The sequence below is a fragment of the Artemia sp. Qi Xiang Cuo genome, chromosome 21 (assembly GCF_049724085.1).
Source record: "Artemia sp. Qi Xiang Cuo chromosome 21, ASM4972408v1, whole genome shotgun sequence".
In the NCBI taxonomy this organism is placed as follows: Eukaryota; Metazoa; Arthropoda; class Branchiopoda; order Anostraca; family Artemiidae; genus Artemia; species Artemia sp. Qi Xiang Cuo.
The window spans coordinates 45,890,787-45,906,098 of record NC_142814.1 but is presented as its reverse complement, the minus strand read 5'-3'; the positions used below and the strand labels follow the sequence as shown (position 1 = coordinate 45,906,098).

The 15,312-nt window shown below is 33.1% G+C and overlaps 2 protein-coding genes across 2 annotated transcripts in view; both read right to left on the bottom strand.

Annotated features, from left to right (window-relative positions):
* Tim23 (translocase of inner mitochondrial membrane 23) overlaps positions 1-15,312 on the bottom strand; it is a 294,534-nt gene that overhangs the window by 30,934 nt on the left and 248,288 nt on the right. The gene's annotated exons all lie outside the window — the stretch shown is intronic.
* Positions 8,551-10,884, bottom strand: LOC148939630 (uncharacterized; the record flags this gene model as incomplete). Its single annotated transcript, XM_089107234.1, has 2 exons — positions 8,551-8,807; positions 10,164-10,884. A coding segment is annotated over one exon (630 nt), but the record flags the coding sequence as incomplete, so codon positions are not given.

Sequence of the window (15,312 nt, the reverse complement as noted above, 5' to 3'; positions counted from 1 at the left end):
GCGCTAGGTGTGGCCTAACCACCTAAGTTGTTGCAGTTTTATTTGATCAAGTATGGTGTGTTTGATCTTGAGGCTTTCAAACAACCTAATATTAGAGATCCTGTCCAGGTACGTAATGCCAGCAATACGGCGGAGTGACTTTGTTTCAAATGCGGCTAGGCGACGTTGGTCATCTGTTTTGAGGGTCCATGATTCACAGGCGTACATGGCAATGGGGATAATCAGTGTGTTAAAGAGTCTTGTTTTCAGCAGTGTCGACAAATTCTTGTTCCTCCAGACCGGCATCAAGGCTTTAAAGCTAGAGTATGCAAGCGCCAGGCACCTCTTAATATCTTTCGAGTGGTTGTTACCGGACGTTATAAGGCTACCAAGATAGGTGAAATCTTCGACCCATTGTATGTTGTCACCACCGAGCCGGAAGCTAAAGGTTTCTTGGTTTACCGACTTTCGTGAGCAGAGCATGGCCTTCGTCTTTGAGGAATTGATGGTCATTCCAAAGGAGCTGGTGGTTGAGTGGATGTTGTCGGCCTGGGACTGAAGTTCCCCAAGGTTCTCAGATACTTGGTCTATGTCGTCTGCATAAGCTAAATTATCAATCGATATTCCCCCAATGTGGACACCTGACGAGTTGTCAAGGAGTGAGAAGAAAGCGGTAAGGAACAGGTTAAACAGTTCCGTTGAAAGCAAGCAACCCTGCAGCACACCAGTCGATGTTTCAAAGCTATCGAAAAGGCCTTCTCCCGTCATGACGCGGCTTCTGGATTTTGAGTACATATCTCTGATCAATGAAACTAAGTTCTGTGGTATACCAAAATGGAGAAGAATTTACCATAGACCTTCTCTCCATATGAGGCCGAAAGCCTGCTTAAATTCAATGAAAAGGTGGAAAATACTACGTCCGAGTTCAAGATATTTTTCCACAATTTGACGTACCGTAAATATCTGATCAATCGTTGACCTGTTTGGGCGGAAACCGGCCTGATATTAATAAGCCAATTAGAATACTGAAACGAAGAACGAATTTTTAGGATGAATTTACTTTAAGCCGGTTGAGAAAATACCATAGGTGACCATGACAAACCTAATCAAACGCTTTTGAAAATCTAAGAATAAAAATGCACTTCAAAATAATATTTTTGAACTTCTAATACTAATTGAGTATGAATCCAACGAACACGTTGGCATCAGATGCGCGGTTTGAGCTCAAACTGAGATAACACCCAACGCCCCATGGCTGCATGATGAACAAATAGTCTGATCCTTGCCGTTTTTCAGAATAGAAGTGACAGTGTGACACTCTCACATCTCGCACCAAAAATATGGCACCAAAAAACTTAACACCAAAGGTGAGCACAAATACATTTGAAAAAGTAACTGCAAGTGATTGACTGGCTCATTCGAATCAATATTAGGGTGAAAAGAACGAAAACCATCAATGTCTATGGTTGCAATTTTAGATTTTTTATTATAACGAACATTTTGGGGGAACCGAAAGGGGATACGTATAGCCTTGGACAATTTTAGGAAAGTTGTAAAGAGGAGTATAGATTAGGAAAGCCTACTATTAATAATTAGGAAAGCCTACTATAGGTATAGCCTACTATTAATAATGATTAATACAAGACACGTTAGGAATCTAGTTATCAGAGTGCCTCAAAACAAAAATTTTCGTATAAACAGTGCCAAAGTACTAGCAAGCCAACATTTAAAATATTTATTAATATCTAGTAATATATTATTAAACAAATATCGTAATATGCATCTAATATATAATAGTATACTATTACATAAAAAATTGTCAAGAAAAAATTTATTTTATATCACGTGACAGTAAAGAGTAAAGTTAAAACTAAAATGTACAGAAACCGTCCAATACAGAAAACTGGCGATACTTCAATACCCCCGGTTCCTAAATCACGGTTTAACTTGCTTTCAAAAGACTTAGGTTATGAAAGGCAATCGTAAACAAAACACTTATAAAAATTATTTTTAACCGTCGTATTTATCATATGCTTTCAATAATAAAACAAGTTAATTTAAAGGCCAAATATTGGAATGGACTGTGGGGGGGGGTGAAAATCCCTGTGTTCCAAATTATTTCTATTTGCTACAAATCTTAGCTTTACTCTTTTATTTAAAGTCCACACTTGTTTTCATTAATTTAATTCTTTTCCGGTTTTTTTTGTTTTTATATTGAGTAAATTACAGATGGCACAATAATGTTATTAAATAATATAACGCTGCGTGAAAGTGCACTTTTGGAAACTCGTGAACTGTTAAAAAGCTTTTCAAAACCCTACCGCGTGTATTCCCTCTAAAAGGAGCAAGTCTGTGGCAATCCTACATCAGCAATTTTTTCAGAAAGAATAAGATACTTATAAGATTACATTCATTTGTCTCAAATCCATCCATTAACCCAGCCAAAATTATGATATCAGTTAGACCTTTCCTTGGGGAAATATCTAAACTTGCTTAAGAAATTGGGTAGTTGTCTTTTTTTAAGTGACTTTCAAACAATTTTCCATCTGTTTTTAGTTTAAAAATTGTGTAAACCACAATTTTTTTTTTAAGAAAATTTGGTAGATAGATTGAGTTGGATTTCAGATATGGAGTAATAGCAAAATAGCCCTCTGTCATTGATATTTTAAAACTACAGGAGGGCAAAAAAGTACCCCTAAAAATTTGACAGGAAACAAAACCAAGTAGTTATCTAAAAAATTTGGGTCTTATAAAATTTTGCCTATTTTTTCAACCTAAACCAAAGAGCATGAGTAACTTATACGAGTGGAAACTGACACTGGTGTCAACAAAAAAATATCAATCCCATCTAGGGTTTGGCGACCGTTGACATTTTTCAATCTTTCTAATCTTATTTTTGTCAGAAACTAAGATCAGACTATTGTTATTACCCTATTTTTACCAATTAAATTGATCAAATTAATTTTTTATATTAATACGCTTGAAAAATTCCAGGTGTCACCAAACGTTAGGTGGCACTGATAGTTTTATTTTGTTAAGATTAGCGCCAGTTTTCACTCTTATAAGTTGCCCATACTCTTTGACCTAAGCTTACAGGAAATGATATTTGATGTGTATAGCCAATTGTTTTTGTTGATGACAGCACAATTGATAAAATCAAAGTTGGAAACTCTAAAACCTTTGGTTCCAACCTGTCTGACACGAGGCACCAAAGAAGTGGCGGTCTCGAGATGAATAAGATGCCAAGAAACCGATGAAAGAGATGCCAAGAAACCGATGGTACTTGTCGGTTATTGGAAACACACCAAAAACGGAAGTTAGGTCAATCCTAATGAAAAATAACAAAACATGATGATAAAATAATACTTTAAAAACAAAATTATGGAAACCTAACCCAACCAAGCCTAACTTAGCCCACCCTAAAAGAACCTAACTTAACCCCCACCACTAATATGTAAATAAATAGCCCAAATTATACAAGTCCAATGAATTCTGTGTAAGTCCAATGCATTGCATCATCCATCAGTTCTTTTTGTAGCTATGAAACCGGCTTTCTGAGATGTAACCTAAGCGTAATTCTTGAATGTGTTCAGTGACAGATCCAGGAGGAGGGCGAGGGGGGCGCGCGCCCCCTAACGTAGTCTAAAGTAGTGTAATTTACTTAATTAACGCAAGTTTGCGTTAAATAAATTTGCTCCTAACGCAAGTTTATCGGATTAACCTATTTTACCCCCCCCCCCCTAAAAAAATCCTGGATCCGCCCCAGAATGTGTTTCCAATAACCGGCCAGTACCATAAAGGTACTTGTTAATTATTCAGAGCACACTCAAGAATTCTGATCTGTAGATCTGTAAAAACCAGTCTCATACCGGTTTCATACTTGGATGACAGAATGAATTGGACTTGTATAATTTTTGGCAATATATTTGCACATTAGGGGGGGGGGTGGGGTAAAGCATTTGGACAGCGTGAAGTTAGAAAACAATTCTTACTTCACAATATACAGAATAATTGTTGCTAACATATTTTGCATGCAGACCCGCTATACTTTACCCCCACCCCCGTAATATGCAAATATATTTTGCCGAAATTATATAAATCCAATGCGTTGCGTCACTCGTCACTTGTCTTTGTGGCTATGAAACCGATTTTCTCTGATCTTACATTCAGATCGAGAACTTGAGTATGTTCTGAACAATTAACAAGTACCAAAATAAATACCTTGTTATACAATTAAAATTAAACATTTTGTTGTTTAGTATTTTTTTCATTTAGTCATTTGCAGTTGATTTTTTTGAAATTTCTAATGCAATAGATAATGCTGCTTAACACATATCTTACTATGCTTACTCTTACCAAGGTCATATGGAACTCGAGTTTTAATTAAAATTTGGGAAAAAGAGATGCTATTATTATTCATAGTAATATGTAACCTGACTTTCTGTGGGAGCAAATATTTGTTCATTTTAATATTTCAAAATGGTTTTTACTTCTTATTGAAAAATTGCACCCTTTGTCTTTGAAATGGTTAGCTGACACTGAGGCCTACAAAATGATTTTAATAAATCAAACCCCTTTAATAAAAAATAAATGGGTTTAATTAATTTAAACCAGTGAATTGGACTCAGCCCTGAAATCATTGACCAGAAGAAAACCATCAGCATACACAGCAGTTTTTCTAACTAGTGTTTATTTTTGAACATCATATTGGATTTGCCATAAAACAACTTTAATTTATATTATGTGAGCTTGTTTGACTTTTTTCTTTTTTGCATTAATTAAAAATTTCCAAAGAAAGAAGTTTTCAAAGAAAAGTAAAGAGCCGTACAAGGCTATATCCAGGGTGGGTTAAGGGGTTTGAACTCCCCCCCCCCGAAATGTTTGTCCGACTTGTAAAAACGTAACAAAAATAAATATAAGCACATTTTTGATGCTTTAAAAAAAAAATCGAAAAGTTTCTCTTGTAATTGAAATAAAATGGTTTTTACTTCTTTTGAAGTAATTTTTTTTTCATTTTAATTTCCAAATCCCTTTTCACTTCTTTTTGAAAAAAAATTAATTGAATTAAATAAAAGCGACCTTTAAGCCTTACTCTGTTCCTCCTCAGATATTGCTTCAGCATACTTTTGTGAAAGGACTCTTTTGAAAAATAGAAAAATCAAAAGACAAAATTTTACCGGTGCCTAAAACATCTTAAACATCACTAAATTATTGTTTCTGATTAACCTTATGACTTGTATATCTGGAGCATTAGTTGCTATGATGAATAAAAGTGGTGACTCTTCATTTTCATGTTTCCATGCTCTGTAAAGATCTTAAATATCTGGCTTTGGTCGCTATATATTTTTAATCCTGGATATTGTTCAATTCCTTGCACTGGTTGCACGGATGGTTAAAGGGATTGTCACGAAGTACTTCACTTCCATAAACACGTGCACTGTGTGGTGTGGCATAAGTGTGTTACGTGATGTACATCAGCTGGGGAAGAATTGGTAGCCGTTTGGGTATGAAAGTGGTGGATCCAGGAGGGTGCGGGGGTGCGCGCCCCCTAACGTAGTCTAAAGTAGTGTAATTTACTTAATTAACGCAAGTTTGCATCAATTAAACTTGCTCCTAACGCAAGTTTATTGGACAAACCTATTTTACCCCCCCTCCTAAAAATGATCCTGGACCTGCCCTTGGGGTATTGTCTAAACAATTATGTTGGCTGGTGGCCTAATCAACCACGGCTGGATAAAGAGGTTAGTAGTCTCCTTAATATGCTGAAATTGTTTAGTTCATTTTAATTTTTAACGTCGCTCTTTACTTTCATTTTGGAAAGCCTTTTTTAAAGTTTAATTTAATGTTATTTTCAATCATACATTCAGGGCTGTCCTAAATATGAGGGAGTTTTCCATTCTTTCCCTTGTTTACGTTCAAGTGTATTTTTGTGGAGCAATGCCTTGAGAAAAGGAGATAATTTAGTTGTATTTACTTTGAGCAAAAAAAAAAAAAAATGTGAGAGAGGCGCTCCGGACTCCACAATGCGCTTTTTAGCTGAAGTTGAGCTTTTCATTACAATCCTTCAACTTTTGAAAACGACCGTTTTCTGCAAAAAATTGTTGTACTCTTCTGTTATAGTGACCCCACTCAAGAAGTGAAGTTAGGTTAATCGTAATGAAGAATACCAAAACATGGTGAAAATATAATACTTTAGTGACAAATTTTGTATATATATCCACACACTAGGGAGGGGGGGGGGTAAAGGTAAAGTATAGCGGGTCTGCATGCGAAATGTGTCAGCAAAAATTATTCTGCATATTATAGAGTAAGAATTGTTTTCTAACTTCATGCCGTCCAAATACTTTACCCCCCCCCCCTAATGTGCAAATATACAGCCAACATTATATAAGCCTAATGTATTCTGTTACCCGCCACTTGTTTTTCACTTGTAAGCTAATTATCACCTAATACAGACAGGTGAAAAATCGGTTCTAGGTCTATTCTCGTGTTTTACACAACCTAATTCTTGAGTGGGGTCGCTATAACAGAAAAGTACAAAAATTTCCATTTCCGCATTAACAGGGAAACTATCACCCTCTACACCTCCTCCTCTCGTCCATTACCCCACTAACTCCAAATATATTCTTATAGGTGTTCTTTATTCCTATCCTGATTTGTTTTTAATTGGAAGGACTTTTCATGCAAACATTAAAAATTTAGATTAAAACATAATCTTTAGGGGACTTCAGATCCCCCAAACCATACGAAGACCCTTGAAACCACTCCGAATCATTAACTGGTGGCAAACTAATTGCAATACTTTGTAGTTTGTAGTAGTTAGTAAGTGGATGTTTATATATTTAAGATATATGAAATGTATTTAAAAAAAAAAGAAAATATCAAACAAATTTCATGGACTGATCCCGACAAATGACAACAATTAAAACTTAGCTTTGGCCACCAACTCCTGTCTGAGTCAAAATAACAGCCCTGAATAAAAAAAAGAGAGATATGTCCCTCATTTTCTCTCATGTTATTCCGTATAGAACAGATGGTACTAGAAACTTGAAAAGGGGCTCATTCTACTAAAAATTAATGTATTTAAGGGACTTTTCATGGGGCCGAAAGTGAATGGAAGACGCCAGCCCCCATCTTCCACCTCTGTTTGCCCTCAGCACCCTCAACGCCCATCAAGGTATCAGGTCAAATTTTACTAGATAATCATTTAAATCACAAGGTATAACAGGTGTCCGTTTGTTGGATAAATAGTCAACACAGTCCTGAGAGCAACGACTGTGAATCATGAGCTGGCACTTCTTCACATCACTGTAAAAAATAAATTGGATTTCCGAAAAAAATTTTCTGCTGAAATTTAAACCGGTCAAAAAACCTCAGTTTTGTCGTTGAAATTTTGATTTTTGTTGGAAGTCTAACAAATTATTGAAATTATTAAGATTTATATAATTTTAACTACCAAAAAAAAAAAAAATGTATCAATAGTAGGTTCTTTGATATCACGTTGAATTTGGCAATGGTGCCATTTAAAGTAATATGTTCAATTGGAATTTAAATCAAAGGTTGGAATTGTAATAGAAAAAAACAGAAGCTAATTGTCTTTTTGAGTTTAAGAGGTCATATAAAATTATTAAAATATTTTTGCTTAAAAATTAGTTAAAATTATGTGTCTACGAAGTGCATACACATAAATGTACGTACAAACATTAAATTTTCATAAAATTTTTATTAGCAATTTCCTTTTATAATGTATTTCATCACTAATCTTAACAATATTATTCTGAATTTCAATTTTTTCTAATTAATAAAGAAAATCCTTACGTAAGAGAGACTATAATTTTCAGAACAACTAAAGATTCCAGAAAGTATTTGTTGCTTTTATGTGCAATGAATTTATTGGTAACAATAAATGACATGTTTCACAAAACTAGAAAGGCTCTAAAAATAGTGTAGGTTTCAACTGCACTTAAAAATACTGCCAATTAATAGCATAAATGAATCTTAAAAAACTAACCAGCATTTATCTCCAATTTGACATAGAATCAGTTTAGATAAATGCAAATTTAGGTATGAAACGTTCTAAAATTTCAAGATAATCAACGTATAATTTCATTTCAAACATTCAATAAGGTGCGTATATAAGGTGCGTAATAAGGTTGAGTTCAGTTTTGAAAATGAGGTTTATGCCTTAGTGTCCGAAAACAGTAGAATTAACGGAATTTTTCTCGGAAATATCATTTCGGGCTCCGGCTAAAAAGGGTCCAAAAACAAGCTAAGATATTATTTCAAGATTAATTTCTTACTAAAACCAAATGTATTTAAATCAGTTTTTATATTTTAATAGTTTTTAGTAGCATGAAGAACAAGGTATTGAGGAGGGGACAATCCCTTCATTAACAATATAATTTCTATTCGTTTGAGGCTTAATGTTGCTCCTTACTTTCAGTTGAAAAAACTAAGAGTGGGGAATTTATTGCTTTTTTTTTCCCATGAAGAACTTAAAAAGCCATTTATCGATGAAAATTCCCCATTTTTTTTTTTTATAAAATGCAAGGAAGGAAAACACCACCTCCCCTTCCAATTAAAGCCAATAAATTAAACTCCAAATGATTGTGCACAATCACAAACTATATTTACCCTTAACGATAGATAAAGGCAAATGCACTTATTTTGACAGATATTTTTTGTTCTTCCATATATATATAATGTAAGTAAAAATTCTAAGCGATGTACGTTCTAGTCAATGGCTAAATATTTTCGTCAGTATCTGATTTTTGATTTGTCAACACTGCCCCAACCAAGGAACCAGACATCTCTCCAGTTTATCGAACCTGAAAAGATACATGTCACTTCATGTTACAAATTTATTAATTTTCGTTAATCAAACAATTTGTAATAACGAACTGTGAGTAAGGAATGACTCAATAGTGACCGACTCTAAAAATAGAGTTTTGATAACGATAGATAAACAAAAGAATTGAGATTTTATGCTGATTTCGAATAATTAAGTTATGAAGTTTAACGTTACCTATCAAAAGCTGCTAGTATAGGAAAATTTGCCTGATTTTTGACAGAGAAGGAAACATCCCCAAAAAGTCAAGAAATCCGTATGAAATATACATTATCATATTCAGTGTAACAGGTTTCAAGCTCTCATTTGCAACAATGTAGAATCTTGAATTTTTCGCAATAACAAAGATCGCAGATGCATGTTTATTTGTTTTCCTAAGGGGTGCTCGTCCAGAACCGATGGTACTAGATTATCAGGAGAGGGCTCTTTCAAACAGAAATGAAAGTTTAAATGTCGTTCATGTAACTTGATTGTAAGAGTGATAGATTCAGGAGATGGCAACCTACCTCAAATACGGAATAATCTCTGTTTTTTTTTAAGTTTTAATGCTGCTCCTTAATTCTACCCAACCATATACTATTTCTTAAATAGATTTTTTAAATGGAAGGGGGGGGTGCCTTAAGTTTAACGATTAAGTGACATAGGCATCGACATGAAGAACTGGTATATGAAAAAACAAAATACATTATTTTTGCGAGGAGTGGGGGAGGTTTATCTATGTGTATACTTGAGAAACCACATAAATACTTTAATTCTAAAAAAAATATCATTTCCAACTAGATAATTATGTTTGAATACGAACACCTTTCCTCCTCTGTTAAATATATTTTCCTCCAGTCATTTTACTTTTCATTGCAAAATTCTTACTTTTTCTAGGCAAGTCAAAAAAGGAAATGAGATGTTGCTTAGGACTTCTGTTAAAAAAATGGAAATACTGAACTCTAGTAAACCATTTCAAAACTACACATAAGTTGATATTATTGCCGATTCGAAGAATTAAAACCCACACATTGAACTTTTCTTTTAGTAGGGGTTCCATTCAAACCTTACAAAATCTTAATTCCGTTATGAAAAGTGAAATGTTTAAGTAACAGAGTTAATGTTTGGTTTTCAAGCTTCTCTCAAACCAAAGTACACTAGAAACAATTTTTATAGTAGAAATAAGAAATGCTATCATTTACATGGTTTTTTTTGCAAGATGTAAGGTATGTATGTATAATCTTGTTGAAAGATGGATACGCAATGACGTCCAAGTTCTGGAGGGGTTATTTTGGATTAATAAAACCTTTAAAGCTGATAGAAACTAAGTGGAAATAAAAAAGAAGATATTTTATACCTTGTAAAGAAGAAAAAGAAGAACCAAAAGAGCCACTTTCCGCATAAGCTTTTGATTCCAGGCTCTCCAATACCAAATCTGAATGGATGTTCTAGTGAATTTTGTTGCCCCATATATTTGATATATTCATATCATATTTCATAGTCGTTAGTTTGAATTGAAGTCTAGTTTTTGCCAGTTCATCTTTCACTTTCTCCATCTCTCTGGACATTTCACGCACAGCCTTGATACCATAAACAGCACACATTTCAGCTAACTTCCTTTGCTGACATTCATTCTGCAATTCAGCATTTCGAATTTTTAAAAGGTGATTAGAATAAACATATTTGTTATTCATGGGGGTAAAGTCTGCTTCTAATTTTTTATTGTGTTCAAGCAGCCTAGTTAGTTCTGCTTTGAGCACTCTGCTGAGAGCTTTGAACGCTAACAGCTCTTGGTTTAAAGAGACAATCTCAAGTGATTTTGAAGATAGTATCTCAACCCCTATTGGGCCAAATTCTTTACCTTCCTTATGCCTTTCATAAAACAGGCCGTTAATTTCAGCATCTAGTTTCTCTTGTACACTTTCAAGCTCTTCTTTTAGCTCCAACCTGTTTAGTTTAAGCTGAGCTATTTCTTCTTTCAGCTTTTGTTGTTTTGCTGACGAAATTCTTAATGCATCTGATAAATTTTTTTCTCTCTTTTCAATTTTTGGAACGTTTGGAATGATTTTCGAGAACTTTGTTTAGTTTTTTCAACTCCTCTTCTTTCCAGTATGTGGTTTTCCTCACTTTCTTTTTTATTATTTTTTGTACATCACTCGATCCCTTCTCTATCTCCTGAAAGAAAAGCAATATTCATGCAAGTGATAACTTTAGATAAAAAAATTAAAATAATATTACTAATGCATAAAGGATATATTATTTATTCTTGCCCCTTCTTCGAGCAAAGCTAACAACTAATTATATAGCTAGAATATGTCTTTATACCTGGCACGAAGGGGTGTTCAATCTCCAAAACAGTGAGTATATCTAAGAGTCGCATTTGTGCTCTAATTATCAGCATACTCCATACAGGACTTCAGCACAGATTTGTCACGCAACAAGTGCAAAAAATCACACCATCTTTAAATTTTTCCAAATGATCAGAGCTCCTCATGCAAGATTTTTTCCATTTTTTTAAGCATTTATGTCAACCTTTACTTTCATTTGAAATAAAACTTGACTGTTTTCTATCATCTTCTAATTTCATACTCTCAGTCAACCCCTCCGCATCCATCATTATCCTTCTCGGATAAAAATTTATGGTATAACCCTTCCCTGATTATGGTATAAAACTTCCCTGATATGGTATAACATGATATCACAGGCAGTGCAATAGCGCTGCCTAAGTAAAGAACGGTGTTGGCACAATGTATTATTTTCTTTTTTGCTTTAGACCAGGACACTTCGTATCGAAGGAGTTGTCGAAGAAACTTGAAAAAGGGCTCATTTCATTGGAAATTGGAATGGATATTGCCGTTTTTAATAGTCGAAAGTGATTAGAAGGCAACTAACATCCCTTCCGCGCCCACTATTTCCCCAAACACATCCAATCAAAATTTTGGGATAGCCATTTTGTTCAACTTAGTTGATTTCCATTGACAAAATTATGTTTTTAAGGAAGACACTCCCCCACAGCCCCCAGGGCAAGGGTTTTAAGTTATGTCCTGGGGACATGTAAGGTTTTTATGGAAAGCTTTGTCCTAGAAACTTCAAAAAAGGCCCATTCGATTGAAAATTCAAAGAGCTAGTGCCCTTTTTATTAGTTGACAGTGACTGGAGGATAACTAACCCCCAATGAAGTTCCCAATGGAGATGAAAATGGCTTTAAACAATTGTTTGCCTGTTATTCCAAGCAAATTAATGGTCCTGTGTCAATTCTAAATTCTTGGTCAACCTTCCGAAGACCATAGGTGGGCGTGCCTTGTTTGCCTCTCATTCCAGGCAATCTAATGGTCCTATGTCAATTTTAAATTCCTGGTCAACCTGCCTGGGACTCCAGGCAGGCGTGCCTTTCCAAAACCTAACACACAAGTACTTGTCCAATAAGAGAGTCATACTTACTCCCACCATTTACCCGTGCCATTTAAACATTTTTGGCTCTCAATTACTCAGACTATCTGTCTTGGCTTTTCTCCTACAATTAGCCATGTCTTGAAGACTACTGCAAAAGACTTGATTTTCAATTCAGTTCTTGATTTGAATTACGAAATCAATAAGAGTTCCAAATAGGGATAGATCCTTTTATTAGACAGTGAAACAAAAAATATAAACAAAGACTCTAAATATTTCACAAACTGAAACAAACTGTATTTATACTAAACAAAATAATCACTTCAGGGTCAAAGCAAGCTACCTGTCCATTGACTTAACAAGTTCACTAACTGTTCTTGAGTTTTGTAATACTACGTTGAATAAAGGTGGCACAATTTTCTTCAAAACTTTAGGTTAAAGCAGGTTACCGGTCCATTGACTTAGAAAGTGCACCAACTGTTTTTGAATTCTGCAATATTGCGTCGCACATTCTTCTAATTAAAAATGAAATAATGCAGAATTTACAGGTGCTAAATTTATCACTTTATTCTTCTAATAGCAAATCAAATGTTGCTGATTCTAAAGTTGGCCTGTCATCCCAATATGTATGACGTTAGTATTATTTTCCATGCCCATACTGCTTTTTCTATTACAAAATCAATAAGAATTCCAAATAGAGATAGGTCCTTTTATTAGACAGTGGAACAAAAAATATAAACTTTTTAAGTCAATGGAATGGTAACTTGCTTTGACCCTGAAATGATTATTTTGTTTAGTATATATACAGTTTGTTTCAATTTCGATATGTTAGTAACTCTACTGATGATGATGACCGACTGTGTCAACGAAATATTTTGAGTCTTTGTTTATATTTTTTGTTTCCACTATCTAATAAAAGGACTTATTTCTATTTGGAACTCTTATTGATTTAATCATAGAAAAGGCAGTGTGGTCATGGAAAAAAAAATATTGATTTGAATTGACAATAAAGTATTTTGCAGTAAACCTCAAGACATGGCTAATTGCAGAAAAAAGCCAAGACAGATAGTCCGAGTAGAAAAATAATAACTCCCATTAATGGAGTTCCCCAATAACCCCCCATTGGAGTTGTTTACTTTTTTTAAGAAATTATTTTGTTGAAAAAGCTTCAGAAAAAACGGTATTTTATCTGTGTTTGGGTATTAATTTTCTTCTTGAAGGGGGGGGGGTGAGATACATTTTGATGTAATTTTTGTTTATTCTTCATTTAAAATTTTATTACGAATTGGCATCCCTCTATCTGGTGAAGAATAAATTCAGTGAATTTCCTTTTTTTATATATTATTTTTTTTATTTATTATTTCTTATTTATTTACTATTATATTTATTTGTATTATTATTTATTATATATTTATATTATTACATTACGTATATTATTTATTATTATATTTATATTATTATATATTATTATTTATTATATTTATTTATATTATTATTTATTATTTTTTTATCTATTTATTTATTTAATATTATATTATTTTTTATTTATATTATATATTATTTTTTTATTTTATTTTTTTAATGTGCATGTTCATTTACTTGTCCCATCAAAGATATGAACATTAAACTAAAGAAAAATTGGTAGATATTTCAAATGACGTTTTAAAATTATGATCTGTGATAGAAATCGTGCACCCATAAAATATTTTAGATCTATACATATTATTAAATAAAAATAAAATTTTTTTTTGCCTCTGTACAAATTATATGACTGCTACGGGGTCTTTTCCCCTTTTCCGAAAATTTGACAAATTTCCTTAGGCTCGTAGCTTTTAATGGATAAGATTCAACTTAATAAAAATTATATATTTGGAATCAGCATAACAAGCTAACTCTTTTGTTATATCTATTGGTATCAAAATTCCGTTTTTTAGAGTTTCGGTTACTATTGACCCTGGTCTGTCCTTACTTATAGTTCGTTACCACGAACTCTTTGAAAAGGAAATGCATTATTTGTGTGGAATAATATTTAATACTTCAAAAAAGGAAACATAATCAACATACATCGAATTTAAATGTGGCATCCCTAGTTCATCTGCATTTGCTTTTATGTCTAACATATCGGTGGGCTACTTGTGACCAAACGGCCTGACCAATCTTGAGTATATTTGGGGTCTGTACCCATAACCATTTTAACATATATATAGTTAAATGGTTTACCTTATATAGTAGACTATTTATTTAATATGTAATATTCCTATACATAGGTAAGTCTGAATTTTTTTGTCATAACTTGCCACTAAATTGTGCGAGGTAAAAAAAAATCAAAGCTATACATAATAATCTTGTGGATATTAGGATATATATAGCTGTAAAAATAATAGGATAAACTGAACGAATTTTTTTTTATTAAATCAGACCCAAGGGATGGAAATGGCGACATCTAAAATCAATTTATGTAAGATTAAGTATAACCTATTTCTTTCAGTCAATTTTCTTTACTTTTGGCAAAAAATATTAAAAGATAGGCTATACGAATTTAAAAAAATCATAACTTATTTCTTTCAGTCAGTTTTCTTTATTTTTGGCAAAAAATATTAAAAGGTAGGCTATACGAATTTAAAAATAAATCATAACCTATTTCTTTCAGTCAGTTTTCTTTATTTTTGGTAAAAAGTATTAAAAGATGGGTTATACGAATTAAAAAAAATCATAACCTATTTCTTTCAGTCAGTTTACTTTATTTTCGGCAAAAAATATTAAAAGATAGGCTATACGAATTAAAAAAAAAAAATAATAACCTATTTCTTTCAGTCAGTTTTCTTTATTTTCGGCAAAAAATATTAAAAGATAGGCTATACGAATTAAAAAAAAATATAAACCTATTTCTTTCAGTCAGTTTTCTTTATTTTCGGCAAAAAATATTAAAAGATAGGCTATATGAATTTAAAAAAATGGAAGTTGAAGAGATATTCTCTTGTAGCATCCCCATCCCTAACCAAGATTTTTATTTTACCTTTTAGTATTTTTATGGGTTAAAATTTGGAAAACGCCAAAATTGTCCTTCATCCCTAGTTTTTAAATAACACATTTTAGGACCGTCTCTCTACATTTAG